The sequence below is a fragment of the Ambystoma mexicanum genome, chromosome 1p (assembly GCF_040938575.1).
Source record: "Ambystoma mexicanum isolate Mex_15411 chromosome 1p, UKY_AmexF1_1, whole genome shotgun sequence".
In the NCBI taxonomy this organism is placed as follows: domain Eukaryota; kingdom Metazoa; phylum Chordata; class Amphibia; order Caudata; family Ambystomatidae; genus Ambystoma; species Ambystoma mexicanum.
Window position 1 is genome coordinate 1,104,164,806 of NC_090921.1, and position 23,742 is coordinate 1,104,188,547.

The 23,742-nt window shown below is 45.9% G+C and overlaps 1 protein-coding gene across 1 annotated transcript; it reads right to left on the minus strand.

Annotated features, from left to right (window-relative positions):
* Nucleotides 1–7,375: 7,375 nt before the first annotated feature.
* Nucleotides 7,376–8,326, minus strand: LOC138527205 (olfactory receptor 5G9-like). The gene has a single exon (XM_069638327.1). It carries the CDS (start codon nt 8,324–8,326, stop codon nt 7,376–7,378), a length of 951 nt encoding a protein of 316 aa, XP_069494428.1.
* Nucleotides 8,327–23,742: the final 15,416 nt, after the last annotated feature.

The window sequence follows — 23,742 nt, forward strand, 5'->3', positions numbered from 1 at the left end:
GGAGCTTCTTCTGCCTCCTGGCTGTCCTGTATCAGGTTTACATATTCATCCAGGTATTCTTGGTCGAACTCTAACTAGTAATTGTAATACTGGTCTGTGCGATGTATGACGTTGCTTTGATGTGGGTATGGTGGGTTGTCATACTCGTCCCTGTAACGTGTATTGGGAGGATTGGTCCTCTCAATGGTTGTATCCTTCATCTGGAATGTCTTCTAACGCCCTTCACATAGTTTTGTGGGCCTGGTTTGTATTCTGGTTGTGCGCTACCCCTGCTTTGCTGGGGAGGATAGGCTCTTTTTCCTTGTCTCCATGTGATCATGGGTTTCGTTCGTGGGGTAGGGAATGGCCTACCTTCTTGACAAATGACCTGAAAATAGCCTTTTCTACCACAGTTGGAGCATTGTTGCGCAAGTGTCTGGCATGCACCTGTATGCAGGAAGGCTAGTCCGCATCTGTAACATAGTCTTTGGGTCCTGCTTGGTTGTCTGTTGGGTGGTCGATTTGCAAACTGTGTGAGCTCTCACGGTTTTTGTGTCTGTATTGCAGCTACCAGCTCACCTTTGTCTGGTTTCTTGCTAGGTGTGTTTTCTACAGATGCTGCCTGTGTATCAACCCTCTTATAGATTCTTGCCGTCTCTATGACTTCATCTATTGGACTTTTTTTTTAGTAGTTTCCTGAAGTTGGAGGAGATACATCCTTTGTTTACTCAGAGCCTGATGCCTCATCATCCGAGAATTGGTAGTGTAGCAGTTTTTGGCATAGAGTTATGAATTTGTCAATGGTCTCTTGCGTCTATTGTGTACATTGATTGAAAACATATCGTTCTCAATCCCTATTGGAGTGGATTGTGAGTTCTATGTTCAGTGCCTCAATTAGAGTCTCGTATGTGTCTATTTCCTCTGGTGGAATTGTTTTTATGATGGCCTTAATCTCTTTTCCTGCCAACTTGGCAAAAATGTTGGGTGGTGCAGGTGACTTGTCATCCACCGCAACTTTAACGAAATCTTGAAAATCCTCCACCCATTCCAGCCACCTGGGGCCTTTGTCATTCTGGGGCATCAAGGTGAAGGGGGAGCACCTTTCGGTGGACTGCTACTCTGGCTGTAGAAGGCTTGGTGTGCCCCTGCGTCTTGTGCAGCCTGTTCCAACGCAGGCATGGTCAAGTCTAGAAAAAACTGAAACGCCAGTGGGCTCTGTGAAAAGGGTATGGAGGTAGTGACCTCTGTTGTCTTCCCTCACCACTGCCTTTCCTTCAACCCCTGTCCACTCGGGTTTCTCCTATGGATCCTTCGTCGTGCATATGTTTATATGCCTGCAGTAGCCATTGTGCAGAGCTAGAGTTCAATGGTAGTGTATCCCACTCCAGGATATTATTTGGTTCCCTTTATTGTCACTGTGTTGCGTGACTCTTTCCTCTCTTTTTCCTTTTATTTTTTAAAAATATTTTTATAGGCATCGTATCAATGCCCAACCGTACCTGTCAGTCAGCAGGGAACCTAACAGTTGTCTTGGCGGGATCGCCAACATTTGAATGGGTGGGATTGCCCAAGGATGCATGAGGAAGTGGCCGTTGGGGAGCGCTCCAGCGAGATTGCTGGCACGAAGGAGGACGCATGCACGGGAAAACAGGCAGGATTGCTTAGACGCGTAAGAGTGTGGCAGGATCGCCTGTGCTCCGATAGGAACTGCACAGTGGGGTGGACTGCAACAGCCGCAGTGTCTGATTCACGAGGAGGATGTCAGACCTCTAACTGGATGCTTCTTATCAGTTCGCCAATATGATAGGCAGGCTGTGGGTGAACTACAGCCTCATCGCCAGTTGTCACCTCTCCCAAACCTGATTAAAGACATGGGACATTGTGCGTTGCAGCCAACTTCTACTTTATTCTTTTACAAACTGTATTCTTTTCCCAAATCCTTTTCCTCCTCCCCTTCTGTCCCATGTGTCCTCCCTTCCGTGTGGGTCCTCCTTAAAGGCACAGTGCCTCTTTGCTGGGTAACGGCAGGCGAAGTTGTATAGCAAAGTGGATATTTATGCTGGCGGAAAACTAATAGATTCCTACGAAAACTGCCTGACTTTTACACCTGGTAAAAGCAGGCAGATTACAAAGGAATATATTGTAGATGGCTCCAACAATCGTTAATTGTGGGAGGGATTTACACTTTTCCAGACATGTAATGGAAAAGTGATGAAGAAAGGAAATTTTGCCTGTGTTTTACTATTTACCTTTCCAGTACTTGGTGAAAACAATTAAAAAAGGTGATGGAGGGGCCCTTTTGCAAACATGTGCAATTTCGGATTCAAAACAGAATGACCCCCCTACTCTTTTTTCATCAACGCGTTTATACAGTGATGTTTACATTGTCTTGTTGATTTATCATGCCACTTGTGCATTTTTGAAGTAATATGTATAACATTCAGCATTATGTTATGTATGCAAAAACAAACTGCAACACATGTTTGTACCAACTTGAGCTGGGAAGATGCGTGGTCAAGTACCTAAATGTAAGGCTTTGCTCAAATTCTGACTTTAACATTTAGGTGTATGATCCAGGGTAAATCATTTCATCTCACAGTGCCTTACCTGCCAAATTTAGGTGCCCCTAGAAGTGATTCAGTTTGCAGTAAAATCTATTCCAAAAAAGCCTTACTCGTGGCTTAATAGATGGGCAGTGCAGGGGTCAGGGACTGCCAAGAACACACACATCTTTCTTTGCAAAAGATAAGGCTGCATTTATTGAACAGAATTGCGACGTTCAACAGCAAATCAAAGCAAACACATCACACAGGAAGTCACCATGGACAATTACATATCATAAACCGTATGTACCAGACAATGACATATTGGCCCCTGGCCGTGCTACGCTATAACTGGAACTATACCAGGAGCCCATAAACCCCTCAACCTACACCATCTGCCTCCTGAACCAGCACCCCTGCCCTGGCTGTCTCTCCTGCATGCTAGCACTCCCTCACACCGCCAACTCAATTAAAATGTGCTGTAAAAATGCAACAATAATACAATTTTGTGCTTCAAAATGTCAGTTCAAAGGAAATAAAATGCTCTATTCCTTGCTTTAGTATTCTGGATGGGTGTCTGTTGTTTACGAGAAGATGGCAGGATCACAAGCACTTGCTCTGTGGGCTGCTGGGAGTAGCCAGAGTGTTCAGGGAGGCATTATTGAGCGTACACAATCTGAAATTGAGTAAGTACTGGGAGCTTCATTGCTCATCCCTCACAGATGAGGAGGAGGAGGAGGAGGCATCCTCGATTCTCTCCAGCCATGCCAAGAAGGCATGGTGGGGGTAGGTGGGAGCGGTGGTAGTTGGGAATGGTGGTCAGAGGGAGCTGATGGAAGGTGCCAGGGGTGAAAAGTGAAGGGGCAGTCGATAGAATAGAAAGGAGAGAGCATATAGGAAGGTAAAGGAAGATAGGTACATTGATGTAGCCACACTATTTTGCTTGCTTCTATTTATCTCTGTATTGTTGATATACCTAATTTATCGCATTATGTTGAAACAAGAGACACAACTTTTAATCTTAGGGCATGATTAATTGGAATTCACCTCTCAGGCTCTTGTTCAGGGATCTGCAGTATACAGTTTTTATTTTTCATGCTTTGAAAATAGTTTTCCTCATGGTGATGGGACGTGTGGATAGAAGCTGAAGTGAGGAGCAAATGGAAAGTCGACGTAGTGTGGGAGTTTATGGAAGGGAACAAGGGAGTGGATGGAAGAGGAGAGCATTAGGCTTTGGAGTGGGTACTGTAGAGCATGGGATTTTGGAAGGGGTGAGCGGATGGAGGGGGAGAGCAGATTTCCCACTTCAATGAGTGATCATTTGTAAATCACTTTGTCAGGAAAAATATTTTTAAAACATGGAACATTTGTCGCACTTGTGACAGCCATTAACTACTCCCACCCTGTACTCCGCCACATGCCAGCCTACCTAGAGCCCTCTATCATTCTTGCACATGAAGCCGTTTGCCTTAAATCTGCAGCTGAGTGCAATCATTACAAGCATCTTGATCAAAGCGTCTTGATCAGACATTCAAGTAGTCTTATTATCTTGCCCCCAGTCCTAACAATCTGGATTTTAATCCAGACGGCTGCACCTTTTAAAGCAGAGCATATTAAACCAATTGAAGGGTGTGAAGGGATTTTTCTAGATCCAGAAGACATTTTTTGGATCACAGATATAGGAAATCTGACTCAATGTGTTTAGAATACTCCTACACTCACACCTAATGGAAATTGGGGCCCCTTAATCACACATCTGACCCACCCAGATTTCCGGGAGGTGGGCCTTGTTCCTCAGCCCATCAGCTGTCGGGGTCAGAAGAGGCTTGCATAATTGCCTTGGGGACCAAAAGACTAAAAAGGTGGGCATCCAGGGGAGAGACATGGGACGAAAGGACCCAGACCTGGGAGATCGTGCCATATTTAAGGGAATCCCATTTTGCTCACATAGACAGGGAAATAGACTTTCAGGAGTAGGACAATGTAACCCACCCACGTGGTACCTTTGTCATCAGATAGGTTTCCTAAAACTGGAGAACTCCAAGATAAGTATACGTTTTGTTCCCTTGGGAAGCCAGGGGAACCCAGGGTGTATATTTTGTCCCAGCACTGGGACAGCCCGAAAGGCACGCTGAAGTCTCACTCAGTAATTGAGAAAGTTCCCAAGGATCATCGTGCCAGTTGTCAATCTGCACTGCTGAAGTGCCAAGGAATGTATTATTACATTTTTTGTTTAATTGTAATGGGTTTAGTGCAAGACGGAGGCATGAAACTTTGCGGATAAAGTAGACAGAGGCACAGCTGAAGTATCCCCAGTGTCTGAGATGCGCCACACTGGAAAGCAGCGTGCAGTGGACAACTCAGCCAACTGTAGCAGCTACTGGATCATTGTCAGTAAGGTATGTGAGGTGCCCTTCTTAATGTATCACCCTGCAGAGCTGCGCTGCCAGTTACAAATTAGGGACACCCAGCTGAGAGCGTACATTGAAATTCCCACAATCTCTGTGTGCAGTGAGCAATTAACAACAGTTGACTGTCCCTGAATATTTGAAGACTCAGGCGGCGGGTCCGTGGGAATATAAATGTTGCTGTCTATGTCAGAGATTGGTTCGGCAAGGAGTTAAAAGCCAGAATTCCCCAGAGGAGGGAAATAAAAGACAGGAGGGGAGGTGAAGTGGTCCCAAATTTGTGAGGCGTTAACTACAACCGGGAGGATAGCTCAGGGCAACACACTCTTCTTGGCAGTAAAACAGCGCAGAAGTGAGAGGCTGACAGACCACGGTCCTGAAGCAAGCTGAAATCATGCCTATTTTTTGTTATAATGCCCCTCATTCCTATATTAATTTCGCCCCAAGGCTCTGGTACAAGTGAGTTATATAATAAACCAGTTTAAATGCTATCTAGTGAGTCCCACGTTTTCTGTTGATCTAGCGCATTGAAAACTGACACCTGTTGGAGTGTGTAGTCTGCTGCTATCCATTGTCCTGTATCACCATTAGGATTTGCCCATTACTCGTACATCTAGAACAACAGTAGGGATTCATAAGCAATATGAGCCTTGCCACTAGGGCCAGTCAAGGCCCCTTGATGAGTCCTATAAATATAAAAGGCTAGGGATGTTTGTGCAACCTCTGATCCCTAACCACAGCTTGGCTTCTCACAGGGCATCCACAGCTCTGCCATCATACACAGTGAGGAACAACACATGGCAGCAGTCACCCAACAACGAATGGCAGGACAGAGGCAGACACCCACCCACTAACCAACAGATGGCAGCAAACACATGCACGCAACAATGGATGGCAACAGGCACACAACAGCATATCACAGCACCCACAGAAACATCAACAATGGATTGAAGTGCACACTCACAAAAAATGTATGGCAGCCAAAGCAAAAAAACAGAGGATGTCAGAACACACATACACCAGCCAAAGAGGATGGCAATACACGCCCCACCACCTCCAGCAGCAGAGGATGGCAGCACACACACACCAACATCCATACACACCTGCTGCTACTGCCTAAGACCCCCCACCAAGCACCCTCTGCACAGCTACTGCAGACCGGAAGTCGGATAGGTGGACTCAACTATGCCTCGCCCCACAGCAAGACACATCCAGCAAGATCAACATTGGGTATGGTGCTCGTAGCTAGTCATTATTATTAGTTCATTTTTATGTCGGGATTTTGAAAAAATCATAACAATATGTGAAATGCAAGATGCAGTCAAATATGTCCTCTCTCACTGAAACCAATGAGCAATTGAATGTCAAGTAATGAGAAGTTTAGGTTAACACATTTGACAGCAAGCACATTTAAATATAATACCTGGCTGTAAGATACAGCAATAGCATATACTAAATGCTATCACGTTGTTCAGTCGCACATAGGCGTTAAGGGTTTAACGGCACCGTCGGTGCCGTTAACCCTTAACGCCTGATTCACACTTTAACGCCTGCTTTTTGCAGGCGTTAAACTCCAAGGTGCTAAGCGACCTTGGTGCTAATTACGGCACCGTAATTTACGGTGCCGTAATTAGCGCCTTCCCCATCCCCATTATGCCCTATGGGGCAAAAATGGGAATGGGGAAGGGCAAATGGTGAATGGGGAATTACCGCCCCACTCACCTTGGAATGGGGCAGTAATTCCGCCATCCACCATGCCGGACTCCGGCATGGACCATGGTGCTAATAGCACCATGGTCCAGCGCCGGAGTCGTAATGAGGCCCACTGTGTGTAAAATCATTGGAGCGTTATGCATACAAGTAATTCTGTTATCGTGCGTATACACCTTTAAACAAGGGCAATATTCTAATATCTGTGTTACGTAAATTAATTAGAGAAAAATAAAAGCACTCTGATAATAAGTTGCATAGTTGACAGGCAATTCCAAAGGCAAACACACTGGGCCTCATTACGAATTCGGCATCCAAACTCGTAACACTGTTCCTCTTCCTGATGTCCCTACAGGACTCCACGGGAATGGGGGCACTGAAGCACAGGCACCATTGCGTATGTGAAAACTATGCCTGTAGGGGCCGGTGCCCCTAGCAGGTCCAGGAGCATACTTGTTGTCTGGTTTCCCGGAAAGGGCGCCGGTACTTTGCGACCTGCACCCTTATTTCTAGACCGCCAGGCTTGTAATGAGGCCCACTGATTCTTTTACTCACACATACAATATTCAAAACACCAAAAAAGGTGAGGGATTGATGATATGGGTAATTCCCATTACATAAGCCTACACACCATAAATACTACATTTTCTGAAAGAGAACAGAGAAATAAATGGCGGCCTGTCCGGTGGGTGCACGTGCTCCACAAGTAAATCACACATTAATTAATTCCTTCCTTCATGATGGCCGCATTCCTTTGTTGTACGTTTTCCCTCTCAAAGTTCTGCTGAGAGCCCCTTTGACCTTTTTGTTTCGGAGACAATAGATGACAGGATTTAGGAGTGGTGTGAGCAGAGCATAAACCATAGAGATGAGACTGTCTACATCTTGGGAGTCACTGGACACCGGCCTTATGTAAATAAAGAAAACTGTGCCGTAGAAGATGGTGACACCGGACAGGTGTGAAACACAGGTGGAAAATGCCCGGCGCTTCCCCACCTTGGATGGAATTCTTAGAATGGTGGAGAGGATATACCCGTAAGAAACAATGGTGAAGAGGGAGCAGGTGAAGCCAACAACTCCACCTACCAGGAACATCGCTGGCTTGTTAGGAGAGGTATCAGTGCAAGCCAGCACCAGCAGTGGTGGGATATTGCAGAAGAAGTGGTGGATGATGTTGGACCTACAAAATGGCAGCCTCCATAGAAGTGCAGTCTGTACGAAGGAATTGAAGAACCCACAGAACCAAGAACCTGTAGCCAGCATAGTGCACACTGTGTGGTTCATTACCATCATGTACCGCAAGGGGTTGCAGATGGCCACATAACGATCATATGCCATTGCAGTGAGGAGGAAAAACTCCACCCCCACAGAGGAGTTCAAGCAAAGGACTTGCAAAAAACATCCTGGGAATGAAATGGCTCCATTTCCAGAGACTAAGTCATGCAGCATCTTGGGTACAGTGATAGAGATGTAACAGGCATCCAGCAGGGACAAGTTGCACAGGAAAAAGTACATTGGTGTGTGAAGGAGCGGGTCTAGGCAGATTATAAGAGCTGTGGTCATGTTCCCCACCACGGTGACCAGGTAAATGTTAAGAAAAAACACGAAGAAGACTATGCGTAAATCCTGAAAGTCTTTAAGTCCAGAGAGGATGAATTCAGTCACTGTGAAGTTCTCCCAGTTCATATCTCTTTTTGCAAATGTATTTTCATCTGTAAGAAAAAACCAAATCACGATAAATATAACAAAACATCATTTTGTATTTCTTCATTAACCACAGAAAATGTCTATTCCTTTTTTCTTTTTTTACCAAGTTAATACATTCTTTCAATGGACCGGGCGCAATTGTTTTCCTTATCAGGCAACATTTATTCAAACTGTGCTACTCTAAACTCCCAATGTTCCAGAAGGTGGACCTACTTAGTGGAGCATTTATTCAAACTGTGCTACTCTAAACTCCCAATGTTCCAGAAGGTGGACCTACTTAGTGGAGCAGTGGCAGAGCCTCGTGCAGATGAGCCCTTTCCTCTTATGCACACTTCGATTCAATGGTGTCGCGAGCTATGGACTGCGGACTACAGACATTGGAATATGGGTCTGAGAAATCCAGCAGACCGCCTGGAATGAAGGGGTGGAAATAAAGAGAACAATCTGCTTTAGCACTACTCTATCACTATGCACTTGTTGAAGTCACCTGGCAGGTGCACTCATATGTAAACCGACCAATGATAGAAAATGTCGGTTTATGTAAATGTGACGCAGATATGGTGTCCAGTCAATAACCTTTAGGATGCTTTGCCCCTGGGGGCCCAGAATGCCAGGGCTGAACACATTTTCTTCCATGACTCACCATGATTTTGGGGAGAGGAGGGGTGCATAACATTCTGTCCCCAATATGATATATGCCCTAAGGTGAAAGCTTGACCACTTTCTAGGGTCTACACATAAGTACTTAATTATGCTCTTCATGATCTATAAGTTATATGTCACACTGAACATACATATCATATATTTCTGGAAATTACTTCCGGAACTTGACACCTCTTTCTCCCTCTACTAGCCTCTCTCACATTCTCTTCCACTTTTCCCATCTCACTTTCTCATGTGTGTTCTCCCTCTTTCTTCCTCTAACATCTCTCCCTCCCTCCTTCACTGTCTGCAAAAAGTATTTCCCTTCCATCCCAGAATTAAATGTCACTAATGAGCAAGGTTGTTGATCTAAAACTTTCCATAACTATTTAACATTTAAAGGGGCAGTGACAGGCATATTGCATGTGAAGAAATCAGGAGTTGTACGTTGTCAAACAGCAGCATACTAAAATGCCTTAATATGCTCCAGAAATAAGCCCTTCGATTTGCTTCTGTTGGAAGATATTTTAAGTTTATCTTTCTCGCTTCCTATTTTGTTTTTTAAACAAAGTTTAGGGCTGTGGAGCTCATGTTACCAGGTATCAAAGCAGATGGTACTTTATTGCACTTCAGAGATAAGAATGTATTTCCCACAAATCAAGTCTTTTATTGCTTCTTTGTGACAGGGAATGTGTGTCCCCTAGTCACTGTCAGAGGTGTTGTGGTGCAAATTGTGGAGGTAAGTTGTGGAGGTAAGTTGGGAAAGTTGGAATATATATTGGTACCTGCCGCACTAAAGATGAATAGAAAGTTGTTCATTTTGACGTTATGTGGTTAAGTCTATTTTAGGAGTCTCAATGGATGGCGAGATGTTGCACAGTACATGACTACTGTTGAGAGTCTAGTACTCGTTAAGAGGTGAGTTCACTGGCAGTGCTCTGACTCTTGGGTATATTTGGTTTCACGTGACATGGAAGTTGTGTGGTGTTCACCTGGTAATGGTGTTGCTTCGTCCTTGTTGGCTTGTATTTAGGTGGTATCACGACAGGAGACCTAGATTACGTGGGTTTGTTGGCAATGTTGGGTGCGTTGGTGATGTGTGGTATCTCACACGATGGTGGGGCTTCTCCACACAGGTTTGGGCACAATAGAGAATAGCTCAGTCTTGAGTGTTGGTGCTTTGTTCTTTATTTGTAGAGATAAGGCTTGCTGTAGCTACTGCAGATGATCTTGGAATAGACCCAATGAAAGTGTCAGCATATTAATGCTGTTGTAACCATGCAGAATTCACGGGTATGGTTTTGCATTGAGGTGTGGGAAAAATGAACACATTAATTGTGATGAAACGAATGAGCTGTGTGGTTCAAAGTAGTGCCTATGTTTAATTGTATGTTATTGGGTTTGTTTTTAGAAAGAAGTTCCACGTTCATGCATCCCTGATTGAAACTTTGTGACCCTACATATGCTGAATATATGACAAGAACACATTGAAGGATTGTGGTCCCATTGGTTTCCCATTGGGGGGGGGTTACTGATGAGCTAAGGAGATAAACAGTGTGTTTGTCACGCCTGAAGAATGTCAAATATTTGTTGGGAATGACAGAAACATGTTGGGTTTAGGCGTGAAGGTTATCATGTAGGTGAAATTTCAAACTCAATGTTCAGGTGTATCTCTGATTTTGATGTGTTTCAAAACAGAGGGTCAAGCTATCATTGAAATTGTAAAACATGGTTTAGTTTGGAGGATCTCCTTTTATAAGTGAATATAGAAGTTTGGTCACTTCTATAAATTCATATTGTTATGTATGTGATGTTTTTGTTGATTGTGACGTTATGCATATATTGTTGTATTGCAATACAATTATGGTTGTGTAATCTCTATGCGAATGTGTGAATAGGCATTACATGATGACTTATTTCCTTTGGTGTTTATAGCATACTAATTTCACTGAAAGTAGGTGTCATCTCCACACCTTGAATATTCGGGGCTGCCTGATTAAAAGAGGAGGTCACTGTGGATCTGTTTTGGGTCATCTATAGTCTGTGGGGGTGGGTAGTGAGGATTATAAGGAAACTTACTTGTGGCTTCTGGAGGAGGCATTTGATCGGAGGAAGAAGAATGTGTCCCGACGCTGTGACCAACGAGACAGTGTCTGTAAGTTGGTGCAGCATTATTTAAATGTGGAACAATCCTTATTCCTACGACCTTACATAGATCCTCTTCATAGAACTTTTCTACACTTACCCAATACTCACCATGTCTTTCAGATAACTGGTATCTCTGTCAGGAATCTGTATTTGGAATCCATTTCAATTTATGGCATTCTGAGTTCTGCGCTTTCAAAGCACTTGTAGAGGAGCTCCCAGATATGGCCTGCACCCCTGCCCCCCATTGCGAGTTGCCAGTAAAATACTCGCCAAGGTATGTGACGTATGAGGAGCAACTGAACCAACAGAGAGCCGCATTGGGCCTCTGCCCTGTGGACATTAGAAGATCAATACCTGTTGAAATGCCAATAAGCAGACAGCCCTGGGCAGCATGGTACCCAATCAGACAACCATACCAGCCGCTGATACGAAACGATGAGTATTTACAGACTGTCCATGAGGAGACACAAAGAGCCCTGATGGAAGGCAAAGGATGATGAGAAGAGGGCCTGGACAGACTAACGCATGAGAAAAGTCAACACGCGAACGTGTGTATCCACGAAAACAGGTGCAAGAGACACAAAAGACAACACAATGTTAAAACGTAAGAAACGTCATAGCGAAAGAACCAAGATGAAAGAATCGAACCAGCTAATGGGTGTAAATAGGCTTGAAACACAAGAAGCTAAGAAATGGACACTGCATGCATGCTTAGTAGAAGAATAGAGTGGCATGCGCCAACTATATATCTACCTCAATAAAGCACAATGTACACGTCTGACTCCATTTTGTAAAAGCAGAAGTAGACCCAGGCGGCCAAGGCCTAACTGGTCGGGTTTCATATCCAAGCCGAAGCCAGGGGAAAGAGCGGAATCGAAACTCAACAAAGGACGGCTCAGGCCTGGGAAATCGAGGTCAAGAGAGGGAGGCGAGCTTCAGCTAAGGAGAATCGAAACTTCACAGCATACCAGCCTGCCCAGTGAAGGTCAAGATAAGGAGGCCTGGGCAGGTGGTGGAGCTACATGGAGAATTAAATACACAAAATGCTGGAAACTGAAGCAGATTCATGGTGAACCAACTCGTGACCAGCCAGGCGCGAAGATGTACCACCGTCTGATGTCACCCAGATCCAAGGGGTGCCATAACTTTTCCTGATAAGAGACTACAGTTTCGAGGCCTTCCTTAGCCAACTAATTGACACATCGCCCTAAAACCACTGATTGATGGAAGGGCGGCAGGGTGAATCTTTGGACACTAGGCACCTGGGTGTCCATTCTGCATGCTGCTAATTAAAGTGGAGATTTATGTTTAGGGGTGTAACTTGCCCAATCACAATGGACCATGTAATCTAGGGTCCTATTGACACTGTAACCAATAGGACGTCGTACTTATAGTGACGTCCATCACGTGTGATGTAGAGGGATGGGCGTAGACGCCCACCAGATAAGTTAACCTATCCGCATGCTCTATTTTCATATACAGATATAACACCTATACTTCAGTTACCTTTCCCAGCCAATTATATTGCGTGATCATTTTTTGTAGAATTAGACGTCAATGATGACGAGTTTAGCCTATAAAAACGGCTGTTGGACTAAAGTTCGGGGAAGTCGGAGCGAGACAGGTGTTCGCGATGCTGCTGATTTCCATATGCTGATGTATGTATCATTAAACAGACTTCCCTTTGCCAACTTATTGAGTCCTGATTTTTGAGATGTGCTGGAGTATGGGAATCCTGCACCCTGTCCTCACATGGTGCAGCTATCTAGTATTACAAGTTCTCGGGGATTGAGTACTGACCAATGGGCCCGTCAGTAATTTCCTCTCCCTGTGAACACTTGGTAGCAGAGGATGGTTTCGGCCATCGATTATTGATAAACGATTGATATAGTTATAAGACACCCTTAGACCGACGGCACGAAGTAACTCTGGGCCTTCGGTTATATCATGAGTCCTTTCGCCATTCCAGCTGAGTAGGCAGAGAAGCTCCCCGTTGACAATTTCAACAAAAAAAAATCTGCAGTGGGTCTGAAGAAACCCGCCTTTCCAAGCATAACCCTTCTCATTCCCATGGGCAGCGGATCAGACAAAAACATTAAAAGCGGGAAGAGGAAGGGGCGGTGATCCTGAAGTTCCAGAGAGGAAAAGAGGCGATCGGTGAGTGAAACAACAAAACTCGTTACCTTGGCAAATGTTTCATAGGCATTAGAGCAAGTAGGGGAAAGGTACGGAGGGTGGTGGAGAAAACTAAAGTAGCTAGAGGTAGAGAAGACAGTATATATTTAAAGGCTTAATGACTCGAGTATAAAAAGAAAAACATATATAAAGAGGAATACCAGGGGGGCACCTGAGCTAAAACGTAAAAGAATATCAGGGGGGCACCTGGAAGAAAACGTAAGAATACCGGGGCGGGGACACCCTAGAAAAAAACGAGATTTTGCCTTGTTCCTGCACTTTAAAGAGTGGTCAGAAGGAACGTGAACCCAGAGCCCAAAGAGGGGGGACAATTTAGGCTACGATTACGTTTAAAGACGGAATTAACGGGGTTCGTTCAAATCCCATGGTGGGGTATTAATTAGAAGGCAGGTACATGTATGACCAGCTGGTATCTGTCTAGTCTGTCAAGTGTCCGTCATATGTGTCTTACTGATTTTAAATGTACCACAATTGTATTGGTGATTGATTGAAATGCATTTTGGCCTTACGCGATTGTGTAACTAAGAGGGAATCGCCAGTGAATTGATGGTTTCTTTTGAGTAAATTGATAGTATACATTTTGGTGGGAAAAGTTGGATTGAAGCTTGCGGTTGTGGTTCTCGCTCATACTAGTGGGAAGATTAAAAGATTGTGTAAGATTGCTGTTGTCGAAATTAAGAATGGAGGAAGTTACCCCACTTGCGCATCTGTGCAAGCAATTGCCAAAGCATGCAGTAAAATTGAAGACATATAGCCAGGAGTGGGTTAAGGGTGCCGCCAACAGGATGTTTATGCCATGGCCCCAAAACGGGTCATTGTCTAAGGCTGTTTTACAGCACATGACAACATACCTGCATGCCACGTATGCCGGCAAAAAGCTCAAACGCCTTGTCGTTCTCGAACTTTGGAAAATGTTCGAGCAAACTAAGGAGGAAGAATCACCTGCAGACTGGATTTTAAATGTATGCACGTAGGGGGATGAGACGCCTACCGCGCCACCAGCCCCACTGGAAGCAAGTCAGAGGGTCTTTACCCGCTATGAGAACTCAAAGCAGCCATAGGGTACAGTAACCCAGCATATGAGTCACCTACATGTAGTAGTGATGAAACTAAAGAACAGGAGCAGGAAATTGATTTGGCCTCCACAGTCCCGAGGGACAAGGAGAGGCGCGGCAATAGTAGTAAGGATCAGGCACAGGCTAGTGAACCTCTTGATAAAGAAAGAGAGGGAAAGAAGCGGAAAGGAAGTGATGAGACAGAATTCGCGAAAGACGAATGGATGGGAGGACAGATACTATTAAAGCTAGATGGAAAGGGAAGTGATGATGTACAGACGAGCGGAAGGCATGATGAAGAGCAAAGAAAGGAGAAAGAAGCAAGGGATGAAAGGACGAGAAAGAAGGATAGATTAAGGCGAGAACAAATATATCGCAAAGAGCAAGGAATACCGCTCAGTCGGACACAGTATGCAGCCTATGAAAAATACAGGCTGAACATATTAAAGTTGGAGGAAGAAAGGAGAGTGCACGAAAGGAAGGTAAAAAAGTGGGATGACAAGGAGAGTAGAAGGGCAAAGGAATGTAGAAATGAACGAATGAGAGAAGTAGATAAGGCTAGAGAAGAAGCAAAAAAACGAAAAGAGATAGATGAGGAATTGGAACGAAAATGCAGACAAAGGGCACGAGATCTTGAGTATTTGGAGCGGGTAGTCATTAAATCCAATCCTACCGTAGAATGGGAAGACATAGAAGAATTCTTTCCTGCAAGCGATGCGGTACCAGGTACAAGTGGGATAAATATTGACGATGACTTCGATACCAGAAGCATCGGGGAAACAATTGACAAAATATATGATGACATGGGACTAGAGGTAGCCTACCAAGAGGGAAGGGAAGATGAGCGCTTAGAGAGCACACAACTATATGACACTGAGGATACCACCCAAGGTAGTGGGAGCAGGGGACTGTCCCTTGATAGACTGGAGATCAGGCAGAACGAAGAGGATGCAAGGAGTTGAGTAAACTGGGATCACTCAGGATCTGACTCCGGTGGGGATACGGAGGACGAGGCATAGGAGGAAGGGATGCGATGTGAAAAGCCGCTCCCTCAAGGCCAAGGAGTACGATGGTCCGACGTCAGTGAATCTGAACCTAGGACATCGAAGCCTACCAAGGCACATGGCAAACGTGAGGGAACACCCTGCGATCAGAGGGGGGAGCCAGCATCCACCTATACAGGCAGATTAAGGGCATCGCCGGGTAGACGGCAAGGTGGTAATTGTCATGATCTCTGCTTCCAAAAGGTCAGGGTTTTCCCAACTCCCTTGGAAGCAGATCCATAACCCAGGTTCCGAGTGCCAACCAGTCCCAATTGGGACCTTTTGGACCCAGTCCTGGCGCCAGTGGCACCAGGCTCATAAATATGCCCAGTCCCAGCGCTGGAAGCGCCGGGCACATAATGCTTGGGTGGACTTACCTGCAGCAGACCATGCTGCTTACTTGCCTGCCAGTTGAGTCTCTGATCCTCTTCTGTTTGGAACTACTTTTCCTGTTGGGTGGGGCAGGAGCCACTCCCTAGATTCAGAACACTGGAACTCTTCTGGAAAGCAGGAACTCTTTTCTTACCTAGGAAGGTGTCTCCTTCCTAGGCGTGGCTGTGGAAGGAGACACCTAAGCACTACAGGAGGCTATTTAAACCACACCCGATGGATGAATCTTGCTTTGCGTTATTCTGCATTCTCAGCAGCAGAACGCTCATCGTGTCTTCTGCATCTGATCCTGGGCCTAAGGAAAAAGGCTTACCATTCTGAATCCAGTCTTCAGCAACACCTATAAAGACAAGAAAGAACAGGTTAGCATTACGGTCTTCAGTGACAGCTCTTCACTTACCTGGTCCATCGGCTGTCACCAACGCCTCGCGCTGCATCCCGCATCTGAAAGACAAAGGCTTACCTACTCTTCGTGCGCTCCGGAGGTCTTCACACTGCATTCTGGCATCTGAAAGACAAAAGCTTATCAACTCTTCGCACGCTCCGGAGGCCTTCGGCGCTGCATCCCGCATCTGAAAGACAAAACAAGGTGCGTTTAAAGACATTGGGGAACTTTAATACTCACGTGCCATTACTCCTTTCCACATCTAACCCAGTGGGTAATCCGGCACCCTGCAGCCGCCCCGAACTTGTACCTGCAAAATAAAAAGACAGTTAGAGCAAATCGTGAAGCAGGCAACAAGCGCTTACTTACGTGCTTCCAGGCGCTTCTATTCATCACACGGGCTCCATCTTCAACTCACTTCAGCCCGCCATCCGCCATCGCCGGAACCCTGCAAAACAGGAGACATCATTACTAAAGACTTTAAAGACATTAGAATTACTCGAAACTTACCGTTCGTGCAGTAAACGACGGACAGCAGTCCTCTGAAGTCAACAGGCCTGCTCCCTTTATCCAGTGAAGAAACTGGTTACAGCACCCTGCCTCGAGGCAGATGGAGAGCACGGCGTTCACTTACCTAAGGTGAGAGCGTTAACCTTTGGGGTTCTACAGGAGAAGAGAAAGGGAAGAAGAGAGACATTCAATAACCCAGTTCATTAATCCCACATTTTCTATCTGCAGACATCTTACCCTTCAAGCCAGACATACAGTGCACAGAGGTCCGGCCCAAAGAGCCAGCCGTGTGTTACACATCACCTTTGAAGATACGGTATACGCCCAGTCAAGACCGGCGCCTCTACGGGAATCAGGTGAGCGTTACAGAACGCAAAGCCCACCACAAAACTCCTGTCCAGGCGCTATGGAAACCTCGGATACCGACCAGCTAGCCCAGTTACTTGGGGAACTAAGGGCAGAAGTGCATGCAGCCCGTCAGGAAACGAATGCTCTAAGAAGGGGACTGATTGTTTCCAAGGAGCGAACAGATGATCTCGCTAGACAATTGCTACAGTCACAAGCCGGACAGACCACGTTACCCGCATCTGGGGGAAATCTTCCTTCTACATCCTCTATGAATCCAGTGCAGATCAACCTACCTGGGAATGTACCTCTGGCTCCGCCCGAATGATTTTCTGGTGACCCAAAGAGGTTTGCAGTATTTATCAATCAGTGCCGATTGCATTTCTTATGCCGGCCAGCAGCCTTTCCAACTGATCAAGCTAAAGTAGCTTTTGTGCTTTCGTACCTTAGTGGCAATGCGGCAGACTGGTCGATCCCTCTATTAAATCAAGATGATCCAGTCCTCCATGATTTTCAAGCTTTTCAGCTCAGTATGGAAAAGCTGTTCGCAAGACATTCACAGGGGCAGGCCTTGGACAATGAGCTTCTTTCGTTGCGACAAGGTAATCAAGACCTTTTGGCTTATATTGCGTCTTTCAACAGACTGATAGTGGAAACTCACTGGCCTGAGGACAAAAGGATTACACTGTTTTATAGAGGTCTACGCGGAGAGCTCAAAGATGTGTTAGCCCAAGTAGTAATCCCCCACAAGATTGTTCGGACTATATAGACTTAGTCGTTCAAATAGATCACAGACTGCAGAACAGGAAGGCCGATCGTTCCAAGTTTGATGCTCGAGTATTTTCCAAACCGCCAACTCCTTCCAAAGGAGTAGACTCCGGGGAACCCATGCAAATAGGGGGTCTGAAAGGTCCTCTAACACAAAAGGAGCGGGAAAGGAGAAAACAGTTGCAATTATGCCTCTATTGCGGAAACTCAGGGCACTTTCTTCGAGACTGTCCGGTGAAACCTGCCAAGAAGGCAGTAGGAGCTGCAGTTACCAAAGTTACTAACTCTGAGCAGGGAAACGACCTCGCCCGACAAGAATAGAGGTCCTCTTGCCGAGCGTGAAAACCAGTTCCGTGACCTCGCATTTCGTGATACCTATGGTCCTCATCAGCCCTGATAATCCGGATCGATTACATGCAATTGAAGCTTACGTCGACAGCGGTGCCATCGGCAATTATGTGGATCATGAAATGGTTTTGAGGATGAATCTAACTCTTTGTCCCAAGGCTGTAAAGGACGTCATTACTACGGTGGATGGTACTGAGATAGCCTCCGGGCCAGTAACGCATACCACTCAAGAAGTGACGCTAGTAAGTCAAGATGGACACCATGAGAAGATCGTGTTCGATGTGATCAAGGCCCCTCAGTTTCAGATTATTCTAGGAATGCCTTGGTTAGAGAAACACAATCCTCTGATCGATTGGCGAGCAAGAACGGTCCAGTTTCCAGAATGTGTCTCTACTTGTCACCCTCCACCTGGTGTTGCACTGGCAGCAATTTCTTCAGAGACTCCCCAGTTACCTCCCGAATACCTAGAATACCAAGATGTTTTCCGGAAGGATCAGGCTAACTCTCTACCTCCTCATAGGTCTTATGACTGCCAGATCGACCTGATACCTGGATCTACTCCTCCTTGTAGTAGAATTTATGCTCTCACCGAGCCTGAGAACCTTCACCTTCGACAATACCTGGATCAATACCTGGCAAATGGGTTTATTCGTCCTTCCAAGTCCCCTGCTTCTTCAGCTTTGTTCTTCGTTCCAAAAAAGGAAGGAGACCTTAGAACTTGTATAGATTATCGCTCCCTGAACCAGATCACCGTTAAGAATAGATATCCGTTACCTTTGATCCCTGAACTCCTGGACCAAGTCAGAAAAGCATGCATATATACAAAGCTGGATCTTAGAGGAGCTTACCACTTGGTACGAGTAAAAGAGGGCGATGAATGGAAGACGGCCTTCCGCACCAAGTATGGGCTATTTGAATATCAGGTCATGCCCTTCGGACTTTGTAATGCTCCGGCCGCCTTTCAATATTTTATGAACGATGTCCTCAGAGAGCTCATAGATGTGTGTGTTGTTGTTTACATTGACGACATCCTCGTTTATTCTTCATCGGAATCTGAACATCGGAAACACATGAAAATGGTCCTCAAAAGATTGCGTCAACACAAACTTTTCGCTAAGTTGGAAAAATGTGTTTTCAACGTGACTGAAGTTGAATTCTTGGGATTCATATTATCACCTGGCGGAGTGCGTATGGATTCAAAGAAGGTCGATGCAGTTCTCAAATGGCCATCACCATCCTCCGTAAAAGGTGTGCAAAGCATGTTAGGCTTCGCTAACTTTTACCGCAGGTTTATCTCTGAATTCTCTAGAATAGTCCAGCCCATCACTGCCTTGTTAAAGAAAAACAAACGTTTTGAATGGTCTACCGAGGCGGAACAAGCTTTCCAGGATTTGAAGACTAAATTTATCTCTGCACCAATCTTAAAACACCCTCGCCCCGAACTCCCCTACATCGTGGAAACTGATGCTTCAAGCCTTGCCATGGGGGCAGTTCTATCACAAAAGGACCCGGTAACCAATCAGTGCATCCCGTGGCATTTTGGTCCCGCAAATTCTCGCCTCCTGAAATCAATTACACGATTACTGACAAGGAACTTCTGGCTATCAAGTCTGCCTTTAAGGCTTGGCGGCATTATCTGCTGGGGGCCCGACACACCGTTACTGTAATTACGGATCACCGAAACCTGCAATGTTTGAAAACCGCAAAAGCCCAATCCTCTAGACAACTCTGTTGGGCATTATTCTTTGCCGAGTTTGACTTCATAATTACCTATCGACCTGGTACAAAAAACGGTAAAGCTGATGCCCTTTCTCGGATGGGAGTGGAAGAACACTTGATCAACCCTAAACCTGTACCAATCATTCCCGAACAAAGAATTCTGGGTGTAATCGCCACAGAATCCATAGAGGAAGTTAAGGATAAAGCCAGGCAACTTGTAACTCCAGCAGACATACAGAATTGGCATCTGCAGGGAAAGGACTTTGCAGTAAAGGACAACTTATTGTATTTCCAAGAACGATTATACCTACCCAGCACAGATTTACAGAAAAAAGTAATCTCTTGTTATCACGATTCTTTAATGGAAGGACATCCCGGTATGGCCAAGACCTCAGAAAAGATCAAGCGCTACTTCTGGTGGCCGTCTTGGAAAAAAGATATCAGAGACTTTATAATGTCCTGTGGAGTATGCGCCCAAAACAAGAGTCAAAAGGAAAGACCAGCAGGCCTCTTACGCCCTATTGACATCCCACCTCGCCCTTGGCATACGCTTTCTATGGACTTCATCACTGATCTACCTCCATGCTCCGGATACAATACGATTCTAGTAATCGTGGACTTATTCTCCAAGATGGCGCATTTCATTCCGCTCAAAGGCTTGCCAACAGCAGCAACTCTGGCCCGAGAATTCCTCGAAAACATCGTCCGACTGCGCAGTTTTCCTTCGGTTCTAATTTCGGATCGAGGTAGTCAATTTATTTCTCATTTTTGGCGAAGTTGCTGTCGGTCGGCTCAAATTGATGTGAGACTAACGACCAGTCACCACCCTCAGACCGACGGACAAACCGAGAGGACCAATCAAACTCTGGAACAGTATTTACGCTGCATGCTGCAACAAACTGAAAAAACTTGGAAAGACATCCTTTGGATAGCCGAATATGCCTACAATAACTCTGTCCATTCGGGAACTGGGAAAACCCCGTTTTTTCTTTTGTACGGCAGTCACCCTCGAACCTCGGAGTTGGATCCCCTCCAGGATCTTGAAACACCAGCAGTAGACTACCTGCATTCTACAATCACCCAAGCCTTTAAGGAAGCTGTTTCTCACCTTCAAAGGGCTAAAGAACAATACAAGAAAGGAGCAGATCAACATCGGAAGGAAGCCCCTCAATATCAAGTAGGGGATCAAGTCTGGTTATCCACCAAATATCTACCTCTAAAAGGGCCACGCACATTCAACCCAAGATACCTTGGTCCCTATTCCATCACTACCATAGTAAACCCAGTAGCGGTCAAATTGGACTTGCCCCCGCACATGAAGATACATCCGGTCTTCCACGTCTCTCTATTAAAACCCGTGCAACCTCAAACCCGACTAACCAAATCTCCAAAACCTATCCTAGTTGATGGAGAACTCGAGTTTGAAGTCAAAAGCATTCTGGACTCCAAGATCTCCAAATCTAAACTATTCTACCTAATTGACTGGAAAGGCTACGGCCCCCAAGAGAGATCCTGGGAACCTGCTGAATATGTCCACGCTCCTCGCCTAATCAAAAGATTTCACTGAACATTTCCTGACAAGCCAAAACCCCCGGAGAAGCCCGGTTTGGGAGGGGCCTTGAGGGGGGGAACTGTCATGATCTCTGCTTCCAAAAGGTCAGGGTTTTCCCAACTCCCTTGGAAGCAGATCCATAACCCAGGTTCCGAGTGCCAACCAGTCCCATTTGGGACCTTTTGGACCCAGTCCTGGCGCCAGTGGCACCAGGCTCATAAATATGCCCAGTCCCAGCGCTGGAAGCGCCGGGCTCATAATGCTTGGGTGGACTTACCTGCAGCAGACCATGCTGCTTACTTGCCTGCCAGTTGAGTCTCTGATCCTCTTCTGTTTGGAACTACTTTTCCTGTTGGGTGGGGCAGGAGCCACTCCCTAGATTCAGAACACTGGAACTCTTCTGGAAAGCAGGAACTCTTTTCTTACCTAGGAAGGTGTCTCCTTCCTAGGCGTGGCTGTGGAAGGAGACACCTAAGCACTACAGGAGGCTATTTAAACCACACCCGATGGATGAATCTTGCTTTGCGTTATTCTGCATTCTCAGCAGCAGAACGCTCATCGTGTCTTCTGCATCTGATCCTGGGCCTAAGGAAAAAGGCTTACCATTCTGAATCCAGTCTTCAGCAACACCTATAAAGACAAGAAAGAACAGGTTAGCATTACGGTCTTCAGTGACAGCTCTTCACTTACCTGGTCCATCGGCTGTCACCAACGCCTCGCGCTGCATCTCGCATCTGAAAGACAAAGGCTTACCTACTCTTCGTGCGCTCCGGAGGTCTTCACACTGCATTCCGGCATCTGAAAGACAAAAGCTTATCAACTCTTCGCACGCTCCGGAGGCCTTCGGCGCTGCATCCCGCATCTGAAAGACAAAACAAGGTGCGTTTAAAGACATTGGGGAACTTTAATACTCACGTGCCATTACTCCTTTCCACATCTAACCCAGTGGGTATTCCGGCACCCTGCAGCCGCCCCGAATTTGTACCTGCAAAATAAAAAGACAGTTAGAGCAAATCGTGAAGCAGGCAACAAGCGCTTACTTACGTGCTTCCAGGCGCTTCTATTCATCACACGGGCTCCATCTTCAACTCACTTCAGCCCGCCATCCGCCATCGCCGGAACCCTGCAAAACAAGAGACATCATTACTAAAGACTTTAAAGACATTAGAATTACTCAAAACTTACCGTTCGTGCAGTAAACGACGGACAGCAGTCCTCTGAAGTCAAGAGGCCTGCTCCCTTTATCCAGTGAAGAAACTGGTTACAGCACCCTGCCTCGAGGCAGATGGAGAGCACGGCGTTCACTTACCTAAGGTGAGAGCGTTAACCTTTGGGGTTCTACAGGAGAAGAGAAAGGGAAGAAGAGAGAGACATTCAATAACCCAGTTCATTAATCCCACATTTTCTATCTGCAGACATCTTACCCTTCAAGCCAGACATACAGTGCACAGAGGTCAGCCCAAAGAGCCAGCCATGTGTTACACATCACCTTTGAAGATACGGTATACGCCCAGTCAAGACCGGCGCCTCTCAGTAATACTGCCCCGCCAGTAGACGGGAGGAGTGGGGGGGAAAAGAAAAGGAAGATTGTGCCTTTCAATTACTGCTGCTAGAAAAAGGGGGAGTCAGGCCATAATACATTCCATGGCCACACAGGGACCGAGAAAACTTCAAAAATAAGCTTCCAATGCTGACATCGGGTGCTGGGAAATGGATACACGAGTTAGAAAAGATGACCAGGGGAGTCACCTTAGCTATAGGGGTCATCAAGGGCCTCCTGACCGCCATACTTGGTGAAAGGGCTGACGATCTGTGGAAACGGGCTGGGTATCCAAGGGTAAAAATAACTAACACTACCCATGATGGAGCACCGTTTAATAATTGTAGAGCAGCAGTGTGGAATGCGCTGCAAACGCTATATCCAGACACATCAGACATGGGAGCTATAATGACTCAGAAAAGGAAAGAGTCAGAGGATCCCTTGATTTATATCCAAAATGTTTAATACGCGTGGGTGCTCGAAACGCATGAGTCTTGGTCAAAGTCTATCCCTGTCTTCTACCACATACTGTGTCAGGGGTTGCCTGAACCGGTGCAAAAACAGTTCAAGAACTTGGTAGGTATCGAAGCCAAACCGTGGGCCAAAATTCAATTGACAATTGCACACTACTGCAGATTGTTACAAGAAAAGAACCGAAAAAAGGAAGCAACCCGTAAGGGGGAGGAAGCGAAGCTGGTACAAAAGAAGCTCTCGAAGTATACTCTCGAGGGAGCCATGTTGACCAGCCCAGCCG

Bases quoted from the DNA above. Each gene is read 5' to 3' on its own strand.
- LOC138527205 (XM_069638327.1), bottom strand. From the start codon at position 8,326: ATGAACTGGGAGAACTTCACAGTGACTGAATTCATCCTCTCTGGACTT.